Raw genomic sequence first — 21,401 nt, 5'->3', positions numbered from 1 at the left:
ATGTGTGGGTGAGCATGACAGGGGCTCAGCCGTCACTCCTTGTGGCATTAGCTCAGCTCCTTGTGTTGGAAGGATAGGGGGTCACAGTGCAGCCGCTGCCTCAGAGCCCTGTTACGTACATCTCCATGCCATCGTTGAAGGTGAAGATGGTGGTGGTGCTGGAGGTGGCAGAGCCCTGCTTCAGGTCGCCGATGCTCTCGTACAGGTTCTCCCCCGGCAGCAGAAGGGCTTTGGCAGGCAGGTGCTGTAACTTGGGTGTCTGCTGCGTTGGTGGCGGTGGAGGGGGCTGCTGCTGCTGCAAGGGCTGCTGGGCTTTCTTCCTCCTTGGCCGCAGGGTGGCACACATGTTAGGGGGTCTCTCTCGCTTCCAGGCGCCTCCGCCTTCCATGTTCTCATAGGCCAGATCACACTCCTCTGTCCCAATGGACTCGTAGCAGTGGTCGTCAAGGGGCCCACCAACTGCTTTGCCCTCTTGAGGTGCCCACGTCTGGGGTTTGACCACTACACTAAACCCCCCATCCCGGTCTCGGTCCCGGTCACCTCGACCCAAGGTCCGGAAGCCGGGGTTGGCTGGGGGAGACCCCGGCACAGCTCTCTTCTTCTTTCCTGGTTTACACACCTTAGAGTACATCTCGGCCACCTGCAATCAAACAAGTTCAGAGATTATCTTCTGTAAAAAGGACTTTAAATAACCCACTCAACCTGCCATTTTATTCACACTATAGCTAAAAGTTGTGTTAGGCAAGCTGCGTAAACCTCCAGAGCTGAAGAATAAAGCCAGCAAGAAGCACCCAAAACCTTATAATCTCTGCAAGACTTCACCTTTACCAATTTGAGTCCCTGCATTTGTACTTCTCACACATATTGTTGACCTTTGGAAGCTTTTAATCTGCAGTCATCTGATAAATGGTCTGTATTTGTATAGCGCTTTACTAGTCCCTAAGGACCCCAAAGCGTTTTACAACCAGTCATCCACCCATTCACGCACACACCACCAGTAGGCAACAGGTGAAGTGTCTCGCCCAAGGACACAACGACCGAGACTGTCCAAGCCGGGGCTCGAACCGGCAACCTTCCGATTACAAGGCGAACTCCCAACTCTTGAGCCACGATCGCCCCACAATAAGTAATGTGCTTTTCTGAGTGGTAGAGCCTGTCATACACATTAGTTTTTTAGTTTTGATAACTGAAATTCTTTGTTAGCACTTCTACATTGTCTTGATAAGGCCAAGGCCTAATAACTTGTCATTAGTGATCACGAGTGACTACAGCACTCTTTGCCAGCAGGATTTGTTTGAGAGCACTTGTTGGATTAATATTTGGAACAGTGAGGAAGTCCAAGGAATTCAGTGAAGCTCCAAGAAGGAGAACTGTAGATTTTCACAACTTGAGAAGGTCTCTTGGAGCCACTTATAAAAAACTGCGAAATCCAACATCATCATTTCAAAATATTGTGATAAATACACATTATTAAGATGTGTCACCACTTTTTCAAGACCTTCAAGAGCCAAGCTGTCACTCTCAGATGAGAGGAAGTTGGTAAGGATATTCAGGAACCATCAAGGCTCAAGCCTGCCATGAAGTGGAAATTTCTGGAACACCAGCATCACTGTCCACAGTGAAATGAGATTTACATCATCATGGACTAAGAGGGTGCTGACCAAGTAAAAAGCCCCTGCAACAAATCTGACACCTTAAGGCTCCACTGAAATTTGAAGTTGCCCTCATGGCCAAACCAAATGCCTTCTGGAGAAATATTTTACAGTCAGACAAAGATGGAGCTGTTTGGCCACAGTGACAAGATGTATGTTTGGAGCAGTTCAGGTGAGGCTTTCAAACCTAAGAACACTGTACCAGCTGTCAAGCATGGTGGTGATAGCATCATGCTCTTGGGTTATTTTACTGCCGGTCCAGTATTACCTCAAATTAACAGCTACATGGTGGAAACTTGGACAGAATTGGGTGTTTCAACAGGACAATGTTTAGTAATGGATAAAGGAAAAACAGCCCATATGCTAGAGCCACTACAGGTAGGAAATTAGTACGTCTAAAGCTCACCAATTTTCTTTTACATCATTTATTAAACCTTACAGAAACCCAAAGAAAAAAGTAAGAGTTTTGGGTTTTAAAAACTCACTGCTCCCAGACAAGAAGTAGTCCTGGTCATACAGCAGCATACACAGTTTTATTTTCCAACAGACTAATCAATTAAGTTTCTTATCTGTACACTGGGGGAGTCAGGATGCACACAGATCCAGGCAAGCTGCTTCCTGTCATTTATGCTCAGTTATGTGTCTCCTGGGTCCTGCAGATATGAGGTAGTCTCTCGTAACCCTTGGTAAGAAAGCCATGGCTCCTTTACCTCTTTACCCCATAAAGACAACCTCCCCTATACCCTTAATGATGAGTTTTGAAACCTCAGTATAGGTCATTAAATGCGAGGTTTGACAACTCTTTTTTTCCAAGGCCAGACCTAGTAACCCATATAGGAGGAGATCATCCTCCCTAACTTCTAAGGAAAACCCAGTTTTTAAATGATTAAATCAATTAAATAATATGCGTGAAACATCTTGTTAAGCATTCATTTAAGAGGGAATGGGGAGCTCTAAATGGGATGATCCATAGACGGAAAAAATAGAAACCCCCAGCTTACCGCAGCAGCAGACGGCTGTATATTCTCCACTGTGTGAGCACTCAGCGGGCCCAGGGCTTTATTTTGGAGCATGAGCATGTCATCATCCTCTGGAGGCTTCCAGATGTACTGCTCTCCGTTGCCCATAAACATCACTTCCTGTCAACAGAACAATAAATCACATTTGGGGCAGAGCTGGTCACATGGTCATGCGTGAATCTGCACTGAAAGAAATGAGCATTCATGAATTTAAAAAGCGGATTTTACTAAACAGACGCAACAGGGCGGATGCATGGCAAATTAACCCCTCTTAAGAATTCTGCGGCACATAAAAACATACTGGATGGATTTCATACAGGGGTGAATAGATTTTCCCTGGAAGGTGGAGCCTGCTTATATTCTGGATGACTCAATTTCAACACCTTGCGTCATCCACGGGAAAATCAGCAGTGAACAGGCCTGTGAGCAAACTGCTTACACATGTAAGCCTGTGAACTGTGCGTGCTGTTGAACTCAGGTCACAGCAGATAGAGCGACCCCCCTGACCTCACGCGGGGCAGCAAATGGTTTCCCACTGTTACCTGGAGGGGTGCACAAAGCCTTACAGCCACAGTAATAGCAGACAGTCTGCCTACACTCCTGCTGCTGCGAACATATGGAGGAGGTGACACTGCTGAGAGCAGAAATACCCCACTATCACCAAAAACTCTTCGACAAATAAACACCGCTCAGCGCCTAGACTTCAAAGAAATTCTAACATATCACAGCACCATGCATGATGTAGCCAAGTGCTCTGGAAACTGCAACACTGGCACAATTACAACCGAGCAGATCCTCTGCAGTATCAACTGGAACTGTGAAAGAAATACTCTGCAGATCCTGATCACAGCACCACAAACTGCATATTAATGTGTCGTACTGCTGCTGACAGAGAATAACAGAATGAAATAATGATCACAGTGACATTTCTGACATTTCTGTCCAAACAGAAACTGATGGCCCCATGTTCTATGGAAACTTGTTATCCGTTTACTTGGCTTCTGTCATGTCTATATGTACAATAGCGGTTGCTCATACATGGCTTCACACTGCTCTAAGCGATCAGTTTCAGACAGTTGATTTTTTTTCTCATGGCTCTGTTCAGTGTCAGAGATTAGATATCACTAATGTGGACATCTCAGGCACACAGCTTTGGCTGTGAGCACAGAAACCCCACCCACATCTTGGCCTAACCTTCTGGTTTAGAGCAATAGCCAATCAGAAGAAAGGGGGTTAAAGGAGGAGGGACTAAAACTGCTTGTTTTAGAAAGTGGATGACCTGAGATACTGCACCAAGCTCCAGTGTAAGGAGTGGAAAAAAATCCAAGGCTGATCTGCACAAGACACTAAAAACTCAGCAGATAATTTTTTCTCTCCCTCTAGACATCCTCCTTAACTTCCTTCAGTTCATAAAACCGACCACTTAAGGTGATGCTGTGTTTCTGTGGCTTATTGCACAGAAATATGTAGCTGTCAGGCATCAACATTACTTTGGGTTTTATTTATTTAGGAATCACTTTGCATTTATTGCTTAAATGATAAATATTACATATTTTCCTAAGTATCGTGATGATTTGTAGAGAGGCATATCCGTCAGTCTTTGTCCTCTCATTTCTCGTGTGCATCTCAGCAAAGTGCTGCTAAGTTTTGCCACCCAGCTGCAAAATGTGACAATGCTATCATATGAGAAAAGGTAATTAACTGCATGTTTTGGAAAGCTAAGTATAATAATTTCACTAGCCACGCTAAGGCCTGATTATTGCCAGACCTGTTGAATCGAGAAATTACTCAAACAGATCCTTTTGGATAAAATGATTTAAAATATTTAGAAAAACAACACCGTGCCACAATCTAAAGAAAATCAAGAACTACTGAGACACAAAGTCATGGACATCCATCAGTCTGGAGAGCATTATAAAGCCATTTCTAAGGCTTTGAGACCGCAGTGAACCACAGTGAGAGCCATTATCTACAAATGGAGAAAACTTGGAACAGTGATGAAACCTTCCCAGAAGTGGCTGGACTACCAAAATTACACCAAGAGCGCATCAATGATTCATCCAGGTCGGAAAAGAACCCAGAACAACATCTAAAGAGTGGCAGGCCCCGCTTGCTTCGGTTAAGGTCAGGGTTCATGTTTCAACAATTAGAAAGAGACTGGGCTAAAATGGCATCATGAGCGAGTTCGAAGGAGAAAAATAAACACAGATGAGTGAAAAGAACACAAATGCTCGTCCCACATTTGCCAAAAACACCTTGATGACCCACAAGACTATTGGGGACATATTCTGTGGATTGATGAGACAAAAGCTGAACTTTTTGGAAAGTCTGTGTTCCTTTACCGCTCGTGTATTACCACTGGTTATCAGTTCATGCCCAGAAGTTCAAGCACACTTGGGCTATGCAGCAGGATAATGATCCAAACCACATCATTGAGTCCACCTCTGAATGCCCCTAAAAAAAACTTGCGGTTCTCGTTGCCGTGTGGCACAAGCTATTTGGTTTAGGAGGCAATTACTTTTTCACACAGGGTCAGATAGGTTTGGATGACTTTATTCCCTTAAAGAATGAAATCATCGTTTAAAAACTGCTTCTTTTATTTACTTGGATTATCTTTGACTAATATTAGAATTTGTCTAATATATATTTATATAATATAAAACATGAAAAAATAAGAAATCAGAAGGGTGCAAATTTTACTACACTGTACCTGAGAAGTTATTTTTAAGAATTATCTTGATTAAATTGAATTTTTAAAGTATCTCTCCCTCTTTTCATTAAAATGATCACTTGAGTGTTGTATAAAAACCACGTCTAAAAGTCATGTGGAGTCAGCATCAAGTATAAATCACACCTGTGACAAGTTTTAAAAGAATAGTTTAACATCTGGGGAAACAACCCGTGCTTATTTTCATGCTAAGAGTTAGATGATAAGATTTCTGCTGCTTTCATGTCTCTAACGGAAATCTGAAGCTTAGCTCTGTCCACAAGTAACAATATCCTATTATCAGGGCTCACTAATTAATTTGTTTGATCTAATTTGATAAATTCCCACTTAGAACTGATAAAACTGAACAGCAGGAGAAAAAGAATGGTTTTATTTCTATTTCTTTCCTTCTGTTGTAAATTGCTCTTTTTCAAATCAGTTCTCTAGTTCCAGGTGCAAACACCAGCTGTTCAGGTGTTAATATTTTTATAATGTGCCTGAGAAAGTTTTATTTTTCTAAACTTGAATGTGTAATAACCTCAGAAAGTACTCAAAAGCTGTTTGCGCATCTTATTAGGGGTTGGGAAGCTCATCTTGTAACCGGAAGGTTGCCGGTTCAATCCCCAGCTCTGTCTGTCTTGGTCGTTGTGTCCTTGGGCAAGACACTTCACCTACCACCCAACTGGTGTTGGCCAGAGGGGCCGATGCCGCGATATGGCAGCCTCGCTTCTGTCAGTCTGCCCCAGGGCAGCTGTGGCTACAACTGTAGCTGCCTCCACCAGTGTGTGAATGTGAGAGTGAATGAATAGTGGAATTGTAGAGCGCATTGAGGGTCTCGAAAAGCGCTGTATAAATGCAATCCATTATTATTGTGTTGTAGATTCCATTTGAAAGGGAAAAATTATAAAGTGAAAATAGATCTTTGGATTTTTGTTGCAAACTTATTGAGATCAAAAATTGAAAGCTTATTTATAAAAGTGTTCTGACCCTCAGTTCAATGCTTTTTAAAGCCCCTCTGGCATCCTTTAGAGCTTTGAATCGTCTTAGGTTAGTCTCTGCAGGCTTTGTACACCTGGATTTGGACAGCTGATCCCATTCGTTCTGGCTGATTTTAGTGGCAAAAACTTCCTCCTTCTCAAAATTATTGAATCCACTGTACTCCTGGGGGCACTCGAAGCTTTAGAAATGGTGTTGATCTATACTTCACCACATTTTTATCATGGAAGTCTACAAAGTTACTTAAACTTTATGGCTTGGTTTTTATCCTGACCTGCAGGAAAAAACAATGTGCTTTTTGAAACTGTTCAGCTGATTTATTTTCTCATAAGTGGAGTTCGGTTTGACTTTAAAAACAACTGAAGGTTTATTAAAGCAAATTATTATTAATCATTATTTATGATCATTTCTCATGTTTAGTTTTTTGAAAAATCAATATAATAAAGGTGTTTTTAAGTTGTGGTGAATATTGGCGTTAAAGCAAGCCTTTCTTATATATGGGAACATACCTGAGTGGTGAACGACAGGTATATAAAAGCAGTAATTGAGATGAGGATATCTGATATTGTGAGACAAACAATTCTGAAATGTTTAATAATAGTCTTTGTAGAAATTAGAGAATATTTAAGCGAGAGCTCCAACTGGAAAGTTATTTGTGTAGTTTATATCATTCTAGTCGGTGTTATTTAGCATGTTAGTGGTTTCCCAGTAGATATGGGCAGATTTTACGGAGTTGAACATATTAAACATTTATATGTAGCTTGGAAAAACTTGGAGATGAGTGTCATTATTTGAATGCAGTCAAAAATATCTGCCTGTGTATTTTAGGTTGAGACCAAAGGTTTGGAATAGTTGTTTAATACTTAGGATAGTTTACTGCCTAAACTTGCAAAAATTAGTAAAGAAATTGTATCTGTATTTGGATGTGGGTGATTTGTTGACAGTTTTCTTTTTTCTTTTTTGTTAACGATGATTATTGATGATATGTATTATATAACCCTATGTTTTGTTTGTTGTATATTTTCTCTTTTACCTCTGGAGGAAGTTTAATGGGAATGAAATAAAGTCTAAAGTCTAAATAAAGGCAATCTCAGCGTAGAAATGCCAAAAAACTGCAGTTCCTCTTTTGGTCATTTAAAGCCGAATTTAAAAGTGAGTCAATAAGCTTAGAGTTTAATGTTAAAATGCCCATTTTTACACAGCATAGTTACAAAAAAATATGGGTTAGGTCAATCTAGCAAATTTCCTCCTTCATGGAAAGTATACTTGTAATTATTCTCTATGACTTATTTGTTATAACTACCCATTTCTGCTGCATCAATCTTTTTTTGAGGTTTGTTGCAACTTGGCTTCATACAGTCTACAAATGCATCTTACTAACCAGCTGATTACTCCAACTTCTGATCCAAACACGGTAACTTCAAATCTAAAATGTCAAACTCTTCCTATCAGATCATAAAGATTAGGTTTTCAGCATGCAAAACATTTAACCCTACCAACCTTTGGGAAGGACGGGACATTGAAGGCCTCGACGTTTCTACGGGGCAACTTGGTGCTGTGAGGGTGTGGTGGAGGAGGAGCTGGATGTGAAGGCGGGGCATGTCTTGGAGGCGGTGCCGGTGGTTCTCCCATATCCGTCCCGCTGTCCCTCTTTTGAGGCGCCTTATCTGCTTTCCTCAGCTTCCTGACGCAGGCGTACTCGGCCGTCTCCGGAGGGTGAGGGGGTGTCATGACCTGGGCCTCAGGTTCGGGGAGCCCTCCTTCCACATCGCCGTCTGGGTCTGGGGGCGCCGGGGTGTTGGCAGGGACGGCCGGAGGGGCCGGAGTGTCTGTCTGACCGGCCCTGCCTACCATGGCGTAGAGGGCATCATCAGTACGTGAAGTGGAGGAGCGCCGGCCCACTTCAGAGTAAGTGTGCTCGCCGTCCTCTCCAGTCCCAGAGGGGATCTGGGGAAGCTGCCTGCCTTGAGAACGAAGGTCAGAGTTAGACCGGCGGCTGGGCAGCAGCAGAAGGTCCGTGCTGGCTAGCCTTTTCTTTTTAGATGCCTCTGCAAGGCACATACAGCCTGCTGTTCTACCGTCCGTGCAGCCGATACCCCCCTAGGGAGCAGAACTCACAAACTATGCTCCTCTTTTACCGGAAGGTTCAGCAAACATTTGTGAACATGAATAAATCTCTCACTGGTAAGAGGAAATCTGAAGCTGACAGTAAACTGGGAACTGACATAGATGTTTGAGAATATGCATCCAAATTGGCTTCATTCCACTGCAGTGGAAGCAGGACAAGTATGAAGCAGGACATATGCTTATATTTCTTCAAACTCTCTGAGGCTACTGTCACAGTGCCCACAAACACAGTTCCCCTGTTGACTGTCAGCGATGGAGCTCCAGGATTTATCTTGGCACTGTGATTTGTGTCTTTGAGAGCGAGAGAGAGATGCACGTTCATAAATCAAGACTGAACCGTCTAGTGGAATAAGGCTGAGTTGTAAATGTAATGTGAATTCTGTTTCGGGGTAAATTTCTCCGCAAATATGTCCTCAAATCTTTTCAGAAAAGAAGATTTGTGGATTTAGGGCCAGATCGGATAGTACGGATGTGGAGAAAAAATGTTGCACTTATTTGCAATATTTACATAAATTTTTTTATCACCGCCAAGGAAGTTATGTGATTGGTTTAATTCTTTTTTTTCCTTTCTTTCTTTTCTTTTAATTTTTACTTTGTTTGTTCGTTAGCAGGATTACTCTAAAGGTTACGGATGGATGTGCATGAAATTTTACCAGAGATGATTAACTTTTGAAGTCAATCCAGATCCAGCTCTTCATCCAGGAAGTTTGGGAGGATTCTTTACCAGATAGGGCAAAATTGGACATTTTCACATCATAGCTTCACAAATACATTTCAGATTGAAATAAGAAAAAATCTGGAGATGTCATCGTGATGACCTCAAAACAATATCACAAACAAGTCTCAGGAGGGAGGGAATTTTCAGTCTCAGATGACTGTTTGAGTCAGACTGTGACCTGGAGGCTGAAAATGAGGACAAAATGAGTAAACAGATAAATATATGTATAAAAAATCCATTAAAGTCCTTTCAAGTGTTTCGCTTTTGAAGGTTTCTTAAAATCTGACTGACTTTTGGAGTTGACCCAGACTTGTGTCCAGCAGTTTTCCAAGGTCTTCTTTACCAATACATGATTACAAAACTGGATATTTGTATAAATGTATAAATAATAACTATAAAGTTAAACAAGCCAAAACAGAACAGATAGTGGTTACATTTTATTTATAGTACTTCTACTTGTTATGCTGTTAATTGGCTGTTACATTTTTCAAATTATTTTCTGTTTTACCATTTCATGCACAAATTTGTTGTCGCTCTAGTGTATCTCCAGCTTTGGTGATTGACACGGATTTAAATTAACAAAACAATTACAAGCTTCTAATGTGTCTAAGGAAAAAATGAAATACCCCATCCCTCTGAAAATTCCCTCCAAACCCCCCTGCATAATATCAAAAGTGCTTTGTCATGCAGCTGGTCGGCTCCTAAAGAGCTGATATCATGGCGATGCAAGGTTTTCGTGTGACACCAGCGGCGTACCATATAAAAAGCCCAGGCCAGGATTAGTACGTAAAAAATGCACTCACTTTTGCCATTGCAGTTCATCTTGTTCATCTCAGTGTCTGATTTACTGATGGACCGCAGCTTCGACTGCCTGAGTATACCCTGACAACACAAACGCACACAAACAGACAAACACAGGGGCCAGTTAAACACTAATTAAGACTGAAGAGGTGCCCTCTGAATGATAGTGCGCCCTGCTGGATTGAGTTTATTCAGCTACCTCTGCTGCAATACAAACAAAACACTGAGGAGCATGTTGTCTGATACCTACCATGTCCATGAGGCGGTGTTTTCCACCCTCGCCGGGGACATTGTGTGTCTTCCCCTTCCTGTGACAAACACAACCACTCTGTCATACACGATTCAACACTGTGTGTGTGTGTGAGCCTTGTTTGTGTGCGGCTGAGTCATCCTATGACTGTGCATATGTGAGAGAGACATTCAAAGTACATTTGCACATGTGCATACCAGTGGTGGAGGATTACTGAGCACTCGAGCACTGTAGTGCAGGTTTGATGTTCTCTACTGGATTACAAGAGCCCTTCGACCACATTTAACCAGATTTCAGATTAATATGCATTTTTTTAAACAGCAAGTTGTTAAACTTTAAACCGGGCATGTCAACCTTTTTGCTTCTTTCCTCTTCAAATCAGTTTTGCATCAAAAATAAAGATTAGAAGAAATTCAAAGTTTAAAACCTTTTTTTTTTTTTGTTATTAATCGTGTTATGAACCCTCACTTCTGCCTTTTGACCCTTTGCAGGGGGCCTAATACTTATGCTTGAAACCACAGGATTAAACCACTCAAGTAGGTAAAAGTAGTTCCAGCTTGGATTTTGCCAGTGGAATAGAGCTTCTACTTTATTTTACTGGCACTTCTGCTGAAGCTTATTTAAAAGGTTTGAAATAGGGATTCATTGATTGTGACTCGCAGGGAATCATAATTTGGTCTAAAGATGCTGCCAATACCAATTTGTTTTTAGTCTTTATATTTTGTTTTTGTTGTTTAATTCTTCTTTGATTCTAGCAAAATAAAGTAATCTTTCTAAAGCAATATCTGACTTGTTTTAAAGTCTTTCTGCTCGTATCACACAATCTTTAGCTGCGATAACTGACAAATATGAGTAACTGGCATCCATAAATCTAAACTCATCCACCAATATACCAATATCATTCAAAAAGGCCAAGAGCAACCAATATACAGATCTTAAAAATGAACATCCTGATTCTGAACATGTGTGTACGGTCATTCATGCGTGCATAGCGCTCACCTCTGGCAGCCCACGCAGAGCACCACAATAAGGATCGTAACTACAAAGGCTGAGGCAGCAGCGATAGCACCCAGCAGCAGGACCTTGCCGTAGGGAGGAGCCGTGAAGTTCAGCCCGTCCTGCATGGAGGCCATGTGGGAGCGCTGGCGCTCACTTGCTCTCACACACACTCACACTCACACCCTTACACTCATGCACGCCGGGAAGTGCCACGGTCTCACTGGGATCTGCAGGGAGAAGGCACAGAGCGGTGCTTAATTACAAAGTGATCTAACCTTTACGAAACATTAAGTACGTTAACAAAGCAGCGGAGCCAAAATATTATATTCACAGTGCAGAAGGAGAGCAGCAGTTTGAAGAGAGAGTGAATTCCCATCCAGGATGAAGCACTGAAGTGAACAGACATTACGCCTCAGGCATGTGCTGCTGCTTTACCTTGTTTGAGGGATTACCGAGCTTTGTGTCACACCTACATAGACATCAACAGCATACCTGCTCGGCAGCATAGCATCTATGTCTAAACGTTACCGCATCGATCCAACAATACATTTAAACGGGACCTACAATTTTTTTTTTACATTTTTTTCCCTTTTCAGCAGTGAGTACATGTAAAACTCAACCAAAGTTGTCCCTAAACCAATTTGAGCAGCCAAGGAACAGAACAACAAGCTCCTGCCTTCAGCTGCTACCTTTCAGTCATTGCCCAAGATCTGTGAGTAGTGATTGTAAGAACAAGATGGTGGATATGAGCGGCAAAAGTGAGCTTCCATCAAAGGGTATCGGGGCTCAGCCAAAAGGGTAAGATGAAGAGTATTTGGCAATGTGGGAGGACTTCTTGTAGAGAGACTCTCTCCTTTACTGCACCAAAGGAGAAAGTTGAGGTAGTTCGATCATCTGATTGGGATGCCTACTGGGTACCTCCACTGTCCAACTGGGAGGAAACCCCGTGGAAGACCCAGGTCACGTTGGAGAGATTATGTGTCTTGGCTGGCTTGGGAATGAATAAGTGTTCTCTTCTTGAAGAGCTGGAGCAGGTGGCTGGGGAGAGGGAGGTCTGGGTATCTCAGCTTTAGACTGCTGCTCTGGTCACCCAGACTTGGATACACAGCAGAAAAAGGATGTATAGCCAGATTTTCAAAAAGATTGCAGTACTTGAGTCGGCAAATCTCAGGCTACACACTTCTCTGAACACTCAATTTCAAATACTTGTTTTCTGCTCTTGACTCTGTATAATGGAAAAAAAAAAACAAAGCAGATATCCCTAACATGGCCATCTCAGCCCAAAAACCTATGGCTGTTAGCACTAAATGTGCACACACTTGCTGTTTTAATCTTTAAATTGTGAGGGCCAGCCAATTAGAAGGATGTTATAAAAGGAAGGAGAAGGAAGCCTTTTTTTTTAAGAAAGTCTATGAACTGACAGACTGCAAGAAGACCCAGAATAAGATAAACTCTTTAGAACCATGAATCATACAAAACTACTCTAGTAAAGTCCAAGAATGCAAACATAAAGTTTGAAACAAACATAATAGGCCTCCCTGTCACTGAATACACTGTTCTAACTAAAAAAAAGAAATCTGAGCAGTTTTGTGAGACACCGTGCTATTTTTCAGGTTGTTTTAAAGGGTTAATGTAAATTTCCCTGTTTTGCTTGTTCTGCCATGAACAAACTTCCATATTGAGGAGGTACAATGAGTCACAGTAAAGCCGAACATGCCAGCAGGCAGAGTGACCTGAAACACCGAAGGAGACAAGTGTGAACGCGGAGCGAGCAGACACACACATCTCTCCCTCTTCCTCTCTGCTGCTTGGTGCTTGGCAGACAATTTTCACATTTGGCAGCATAATATGTTTCAAGTAAACAATAAAAAACACGGAGCTATAACAAAAAGACCAAACAAACAAGCCTAATCTCTGTCAAATTATGCCATCTGTCTACTATGACAACATCTTTTCATGTGTGTTAATGCGTGTTTGTCACTTGTCTATCAGCAAAAACGCTGCAGACTGCAGGAAACATACTGAAGTTGCATGTATCTGATTCTTATCTGTTTATTCAGTTTAAAGCTACGGATTTCTTTTTAAGCAACACAATCTATTGGACTGTGTCCTTTTAGACAGACTCTTTGTAAGGTTTGCGTATGGGCATCCTCTTTAAACAACGTAATTTAGTTTTGGATTCCACGCAGACAATTTCCTTCTATTCAAGATTTAATCACCACAGACTGAATTACTTTACCAATTTGTCTGGAGTCTTGTGAGCAACATGTATCCTCTCTGAAGGTTAACTAAAGCCTTGAACACCTTCGGGCTGTTTTTAGGAGGAACTACCACATTACCACTGGGCTTTTCAGAAACAAACACATCAGCCTGAAGCGGCTCCGGTAATTCAGCCCTCGCACTGCATTCTGAGTGTGAGGCCAAATAAGGATTCAGATCAAGTGTGAATTGCTGTTATACTCTTCTTCATTCTTCCTTGTACCTGTGCACATTCACTGTCACCTTGTGATTTGGTTGAATACAGTTTGGGGTTCATTTTTCTTTGGGACAGTCATAGATTTGAACTATTTCTGGTGATTCTGTCCACAAATATTTTATGTACCAAGTACCTGGTAACAAATAAATTACTAATTAGTCTCTCATCCAGCTCATCAAGTCTTAGACTACAGTCCTTGTTCCTTGTTAGGATCACTGTGCATGAACCAGAACCAGTTATCCACCTGCCACAGGTTCAGCTTTTAGAGGCCAGTCCAGCTTACGACAGATCTCAGAACAGAAGGAGGACTACCATCATCATCTTCAGTCCAGGATAGTGGAGGCAGGCAGCTAATTAATAATAACATTCTCATGACGTCGAGTTACTGTTTAGTCACTTCCTGTTTTGTTTTGAAATCTATGTTTGTTATGAACATCAGTTACTCCTTTCTTTACCTGCCTTTTCATGCCACAACTCCTACATAACTCCTCCAAGTTGACTGATTGCCCGATTTGTTATCACCATTCAGGATTTCATGCCATTTCTTACTGTCCCCTGTTTTGGCGACTTATGAATGTTTTTGTTTGTTTTATTTGTAATTTATGCTTTTTTTGAGCATTTGCCTATCTTGATAGATTTGTTTCCGCTCTCTAACTAAACACCTGTATATAACCAGTTAAAAGTTCTGAATTTTGGTCTCCTGTGTCTCCCTGTGGGAAGGTTGCTCTTGCCTCCCAGCAAGAAAGTGCTGTGTTTGAATTCACCATCTGGCTAAGGCCTTTCTGTGCGGAGTTTGTATGTTCTCCCTGTGTCTTCTTGGGTACTCCAGATTACTCCCACAGCCAAAAGATTTGCATCTAGTGGGGCTAGGTTAATTGGTGAGACTAAATTGCCCAAAGGTGTGAATGTGAGTGTGAATGGTTGCATGTCTCTCTGACTGGCAACCTGTCCACGGTGTGCCTCTCGCCTCATGGCACCTGGGCTAGGCTCCAGCTCCCTGTGATCCTGAATTGGATAAATGAAAGAACACGGATGGATAGATCCCTATAAACAAACAGTTATTCCAATTCATTCTGACTGGGGATGAAGACACTTTGTTTAAAACCCTAAATGAGAACCTGAAATGGTTTGTCAAATCTTTTGTTAAATGTTGGTAGATTTCACTTGATAATGAAAACTTTGACCTTCTGATGGCCCTACAGGAGAGTCACCAGACAAAATTTGCCTTACGGGAATTATAATTACCACTACCAAATTTTATGGCAATACATCCATTGAGTGCGGCTATATCCTGTAATAAGTGGAAACTAAAAACTTTAAACATAAACCAGCTTTCAGCCAATATTGATCTGTTTTACTCAATAATGAATAAAAAATTGAGGGAATCACCAGTAGAATGTATACTTTGGGAATATTATGAAAATCTTACCAAATTTGATGGCTGTCTCTATCAGATATTTATTTTCAATTAAAAAAAAACTCTGCTGTGGCCTCTTCACAATAAAAGTCTTTGTTGTTCTCCAGTGGAGTTGTACTGTAAAGGAAATGTTGACTGAGTATTAGCCACATGAAAAAAAGCTGCGTGAAGTGTTGAGTTTAAAACAAAAAACAGTCAAATGTTTCTAAAGTTGCCTGAGAAACTTTGTACAACTCAGAGAATGGTGGGATTCTTCTCGCTTTTATATCAATGGTTGCTGCAGTAAACCCACAATATTTGATTACAATGACTATTATTGATTCCCGTGGCTCATGCTAACATTTATCCCAAGTTAACAAGAAAACAAGTCTAATCTCTCACATTTCATGTTATCTGATGTATCTTCATCTCTCCCACAGCCCTTCACAAAGCATGAGCATGTGTCTCCATGTTGGGGGAATGTACATTTGAAGCTATGAAGAACATTTAAATAAAAGTGACCCAAGTTTTAAAGGCAGACATAATGTCAGAAAGGGGCTTTTAACATTTATTTTAGTTCCTGCTTTCTTAGTCTTTCCTGCAATCGGTTGCTCAGAACATATTGTTTAACTCAGTTAATCACATAGAGTACAAACATATGGCATTTTTGAATGTCTCTATGGTATTGTAGGAGTTTTGCAGACTTTTGCTAGTTTGCATTTGTTCCAGTAGAAATCCAGAGATGAACTCAACTGTTCCCACCATCAAATCTAATTTGCACAAAACTTCCTACACGGTCGTGTTGATCGGTTTTTATGCGCTCCGGTTAATTTTTCTATTGCAAGTTCAGTGTGATCTAACCAGAGCGCTACACTAACAAGCTTTGTTTCTTCAGTGATTGTTATTAGTAAGATCCATGTCACATTTTCCCACAGTGGGTAAAATGCCATTTTTAAATTCTCTGAGTCTGTCTCAGGAATCTGGTTTCACAGCACATCTGACAAAACTATTCTGACTGTGACCTGCTTTTAATGCCTCTTAATCATCTACCGGTGCTACGCCTTAGCTGAACAACTTCCAGAGCAAGTAGTCTGAAACATCATGTTGGATTTAAAGAACCATAGTCACCTAGGAGGCAATGACCAGTTAATTCATAGAGTAATTATATGTGTGCAGATTTGACAACAGAGCAGAGGAGTGGATATGGAGCGGGAGAAGATAATTAGAGAAAAGAAAGGGAAAAGATGTAGGTGTGGAGGAATAGAAAGGAGAGAGAGGAGGGAGGAAGACATGTGTGGGAGTCTTGTGGCAGGTGTTTTTGAAAACACTGAAAGCAGATGATGAAAAGAGGCTGTCACATTTCCTAACAAGGTTTCCCTGCCTTCCTTCCTTCCCTCTTGCTCCCCTGTGTCAGTGAGTGTGTCCACACCTCCCTGGCCATTCTTCTTTCTCTCTATCCCCTTGCCTTCGCCCGCGGTGTTGAGCCAGAGTGACGCCTCAGCACTGCAGTGTAATCTCTGGCCCTAGAGCTGCTTCGTATGAGCCAACCAATTGAATGTAGTGCTCAGAGCAAGAAATGGCCATCCACTGGCTGCCTTTATGCTACACAAAGCCCACCCTCCCTCCTGTCTGTGATGCTTAGTGTGCTCATTACAAACCACGGGCTCTATCCTTCAATACCTGCAGGTGTGGATTTGCCAGGTGTTGCCCTGACTGTTTATCACAAATGAGATAAGACCGTATGTGACCAGGAAACTGGAACATCATTGATCAGTATTGGTTTTGACAAATGTGGTTCTTTGATGATTCAAAATAACACATGGGAGCGCGATTTTGACTTTTGGGAGTAACAAAACGCTATTGATGTGGTTAAAAGCTCCCAAGGCTAGAGCGTAAGGTTTTGGATCCAGTTTTGTCTTCATATTTTGTATATCTTCATCTCTGCACGCATCAGGGGAGAAAAGGCTGCAAGCGCCGCAGCAGTCAGTCGATAAAGACAAAAAACAGTTAAAAATATCTGACACCGTTTCATTGATGTCAATAAATAACCTGTTTTGTTCAAAATATTTTTAAAACATGAATTGATCACATGGCCATAACGCATTGACTGTGGGAATGCAGCGATTATTCAGTTAACTGACTCACAGAAAACTGATTTGATGACTGACTAAGAGTTGAATTTTACACAGAGAGGATTTGTTATGTTTGGTCTAAGGAAAGAGTAACAGTGACAGTGCGATATTACTACAATGCAATATCATACATTCACCACAATAAGGATGGCATCACAATACAGCAATTCTACAACACATGCAAGCTATTCATCTGTGATGCATTACAATTACTGTGTAAATAAACAAGAAAATATTGTATTTTTTGCTTAAAAAAAAGCTAAACTCCACATATTACTTAAAGCTGACTCATTATGCTCATTTTCATTTCCATATTTTTATTCTTGGAGTCTAATTGGCAAACTTTGCATGGTTCCCCTTTCAACCATGGGGCTCAACTCATCATGTATCTGAAACAAGCTGTTTTAGCTCCCTCTTTCAGGCAACTGTCTTCTGATTGGCTGCCCCTCATATGCAGAAAGTTTAAACAGCATGTGGGTGGAGCTTTTGTTCTCACAGCCAGATCTGTGCCTGTGATTACCCTATCCGGAATACCTGCTCTCAGTGACATCATCCAGAGTCAAGAGTAGAAAAATACTGTTTGAAACAGTGTGTAGAACCGTTTGAACTTTCATCTCACAGGGATTAGAAATGCACTGACCTCATTATGTAACAGTATATCTAAAACAGTTTCTTCTTTTCACCACAAGCTGACTTCAGCTTCACCTTCATTCATTTGATAAGCACCACTATGAGGTGTCATGAAGCGGTGACTCTGGTGAGTCAAACTGATGGCATGTTTTAATAAAAATAGTGAAATATTTTGCTGTGTTTTTATTGCATTCCTGTAATTTCCACCTTATGATAAACTGGTTGGCAAAAATTTAGAGTGTTTATCAGATGACGCAAAAATATTTGAGAAAACAGGAGATTTTGCACTGATCTCCGATGTTTTACGGACCACAGTGTGAATCAGAAAAGCAGTCGATAGCTGCAGGTCACCTGTTGACTTGGACCTGATTGGAATGGCTGCAGAAGAAGAGGGATGGTTTACAGGACTGATGTGGACTCATACTCTGTAACCATAAAATTTCACCTTTTTTTTTTAACATGTACATGATTTCAAAAAATAACATGCTCATTTTCTCTATGTGTGGCTTAAAACAAGCCCATGGGGATAAAATACAGAATTATGGTGTAAAACCCACAGAAATGCATCTTCAGGAATACATTTAACGCTAGAAGCAAGTCATACTAGTAGGCCTTTAATTTTCTAGGAACATGCACATGCACTGCATTCACATGTTTGTTCATTATTAATAATCCTGGAGCTCCTTTCAAACAAGCCCAGCCAGCCAACAGTGGCCTCTCCACCAATCTGCTCAGGTTTTGATAAACCACCTGGGAGTTCATGTGGAGCAAAAAAAAAACAAAAAACCTCACCCTCTGTGTGACACAAATAACAGCAGTGTGTGTGTGTGTGTGTGTGTGTGTGTGTGTGTGTGTGAGAGAGAGAGAGAGAGAGAGAGAGAGAGGGAGGGAGGGAGAGGAGTCTGCTATTGTGTGAGAATGTGAATTAGGTCAAATGTTTGCTTGCAACAACGACTAACCATGCCCCTGTGAGGAAGAACGCTGAAGCCCGTGTGGAAGAGGCTCCGTCTTTATCCGTGGCTGCCCCTGCCTCTGACACCATGTGACACTTTCCTATCTAAATCAAATCAGAATAAATATAATTTCTTGAGATCATATGATTGCCATCCTATCCGAAGTGAGATGCTGGAGAAATGGTGTGTTCACACTCAATGATAGCCCTCCACGAAGGGCTTGCGTGCGTGTGCGTGTGTGTCTCAGGGGAGGTTGTATGTATGTGGCTCATGATGGCACCCACTCAGCAGGCATCAATCACACACTGGGTGACGGTTCGGCTGCTGGCTGCCCGGCTCGCCGCGCCTCGGGCTCTGGCAAACTGCAGTGATGCTGGTGACAACAGGTTACAGACCACGACTCAAATGAAGCCGCCTGAGACCGAAAACCATGCAGGGTGTGAACGGGGATTATTTAGGGTGGGAGGAGAGGTGGAGGAGGGGGTTAAAAAAAAAAGAAAGGAAAAGATGCCCGTGCAGGTAGATGCTATAGGCGGTTATAGAAAATGAAAAATGTCAGGCTGATGCAGTGTGCTTTTATCGTGGTTTCATTAAGCCTGTAGCTCGACACATTTTCCCCTCCCTTTTCTTCTCCTCTAATCATCAAAGCGTTTCCGATTAATTCCAGATCAAAGTGAGGATGGTAAAGGATGTTGTGTCCCTGAGGTCAGGTGGTAACTTACACGACAAAGCCTGTCCCCACAACCACCCCAACCCCCTGCTCCCCAATTTATGAGTGCTAGAAGGGAGGGAGACGGGGGGGGCTGCAAATGTTAAGGGCAGGTCTAACGTTAATGATCTTTTACGCTTTACAGTCAGAGAAAAACGCGTGATCGGAGGTTTCCTGTGCCCCTCTCTCGTCAAATCACTACTAAGTTCTCTGATGAATCCCTTAATTTCGGGGTTTAAATCACGCAAGACAGCGCAGTAACGCTGAGGTGGGTGCACACGTGTCTCTGTGTTAAATGTATGACCAGGGGAAATGAAGAAACGGCAGGTCGGGCACAAAGAAAAACAAGAAAAGCTGCACAGGCTACAGACCCTGGATGAATTAAGGATGTTGAGTACGTGTGCAGCTTATCGAGCTGAATGTATAGGCACATATCAATGACCCCCTCCGTTCACTCTCTCCCTCCTCCCTCTAGCCTGTCACACAGCCACGGGCACAGAGCATTGCGCTATAGCATCCCTGTACTCACTCAGCTCAGAGATTTTGGGAGGCGCAGCGTCAACCCCGGTCGCTTCCTTCAGTGTCTGCTTCCCCTCGGACCGGCCGCTCCCCGCGAGCATAATCAATCAAAGGCGATAACTTGGCTTCCCTGGGCTTCACAAAACAGGAATGCACCATATTGCATGTGGCATCCTTCGAGCGCCCGCTGACCCCCTCGTGCGCCCTGTCCGTGCTCCTCTGCTCCCCAGCCAGAAGGGAGGCTGGGAAGTGTTAACCTGCCTTTCTGCTGCCGCGGCTGTATCTCCACTATTATCTCCAAGGGCCAGGTTTTTCCTCCACAGTTCCTCAAGCCCCCTCCATCTCTGCTCGCATCCCCTCGACTCAGCTACTGTGCTTCCATGTGACACAGGCAGAGCTGGAGACCCCCCAATTATGATTTTTGTCTTTTTGATTCTAGCGTCATCCCTCGGCAGGACTTGGAAGTGCAGGTGGAGGTCTAATATATGGAGTGACCCTGGTTTAGGAGAGTTTAGGAGGGTTTCTCAGTCCCCGCTGTAAAATCAAATCAACTGTTCTGTTAATTCTGATGCAGAAAAAATACAATTTGATCTGTATCAAAAAATTTGGAAAATTCAGTCAGAATTATAGGCAGTGTACTGCTGAAAATGAACAAAAATAGTTTAAGGAGTAGTATTTTTGTCCTAGAAATAACTTTTCTGGGGTTGTTTAAATGGCTGATGTGTGAGGCAAGGTTTATGGCAGCCTACAGTAAAACCTTTAGTGTCAGAAAAACTGCCATGACCAATTAAAAAAAAAAATTGAACCTGGACGTGAGATCACACATAAGCTTCACAGCACGATCATGACCCCTATAAGAGCCTCTAGTGTGAGATACATTTACCCTATCCACTTAGGTGAAAGCTGGAGTCAGGGCAGATGAGATGAGATATATCACATTTCCCTAAAGTTATTTTATGTCCAATGTGATGTAATAAAGGGATATAAAAGTAGGCCAGTGCTGATTTTTCACTGGTGTAGTTTGGCGTAACCTTGCCATACGCAGACCTTTGAAGCCTTTACCTCTACCACTACCACCACCTGCTGGTGTTTTCAGAGCATTGTGGAAGCGCAACCGCCTATCAGGGCGCAGTAGACGGTGTTGCTGTATGAGGGTCGATCCGTGCCACAGAGGATCGTAGAGGACAGGTACTTTAACACTGGAAGTTCAGTAAATGTCCTGAAATAGTTCATATGTCTAATTGTTGTTTGTGTTTCATACTGGCACTAAGCATATATTCTAAACTCATCTTCCTCAAACCCTGACCAATTTGTTTT

The 21,401-nt window shown here is 42.2% G+C and overlaps 1 protein-coding gene across 3 annotated transcripts; it reads right to left on the bottom strand.

The window, feature by feature from the left end:
* On the bottom strand, window positions 1-20,479 carry si:dkey-70p6.1 (uncharacterized protein LOC570575 homolog). Of its 3 annotated transcripts, none has more exons than XM_005930664.3 (7): window positions 20,095-20,479; window positions 11,270-11,496; window positions 10,271-10,328; window positions 10,023-10,101; window positions 7,875-8,338; window positions 2,654-2,791; window positions 1-640 (listed from the first exon to the last, which is right to left on the bottom strand). In XM_005930664.3, the coding sequence occupies exons 2-7, from the start codon at window positions 11,401-11,403 to the stop codon at window positions 101-103; spliced, it is 1,413 nt and encodes a 470-aa protein (XP_005930726.1). In that variant the 5' UTR covers window positions 11,404-11,496; window positions 20,095-20,479; the 3' UTR covers window positions 1-100. The 3 variants fall into 3 exon arrangements, with proteins under 3 accessions (XP_005930726.1, XP_005930727.1, XP_005930725.1); XM_005930665.3 differs by having other exon boundaries at window positions 7,875-8,221; XM_005930663.3 differs by having other exon boundaries at window positions 7,875-8,422; window positions 10,068-10,101.
* Between the last annotated feature and the right edge of the window lie 922 nt (window positions 20,480-21,401).

Source organism: Haplochromis burtoni, unplaced genomic scaffold (assembly GCF_018398535.1).
Source record: "Haplochromis burtoni strain Fernald_Lab_line unplaced genomic scaffold, NCSU_Asbu1 Contig_134, whole genome shotgun sequence".
NCBI lineage: Eukaryota > Metazoa > Chordata > Actinopteri > Cichliformes > Cichlidae > Haplochromis > Haplochromis burtoni.
Note: the sequence above shows the minus strand (reverse complement) of the source record. Positions and strands in the feature narration are given on the sequence as shown.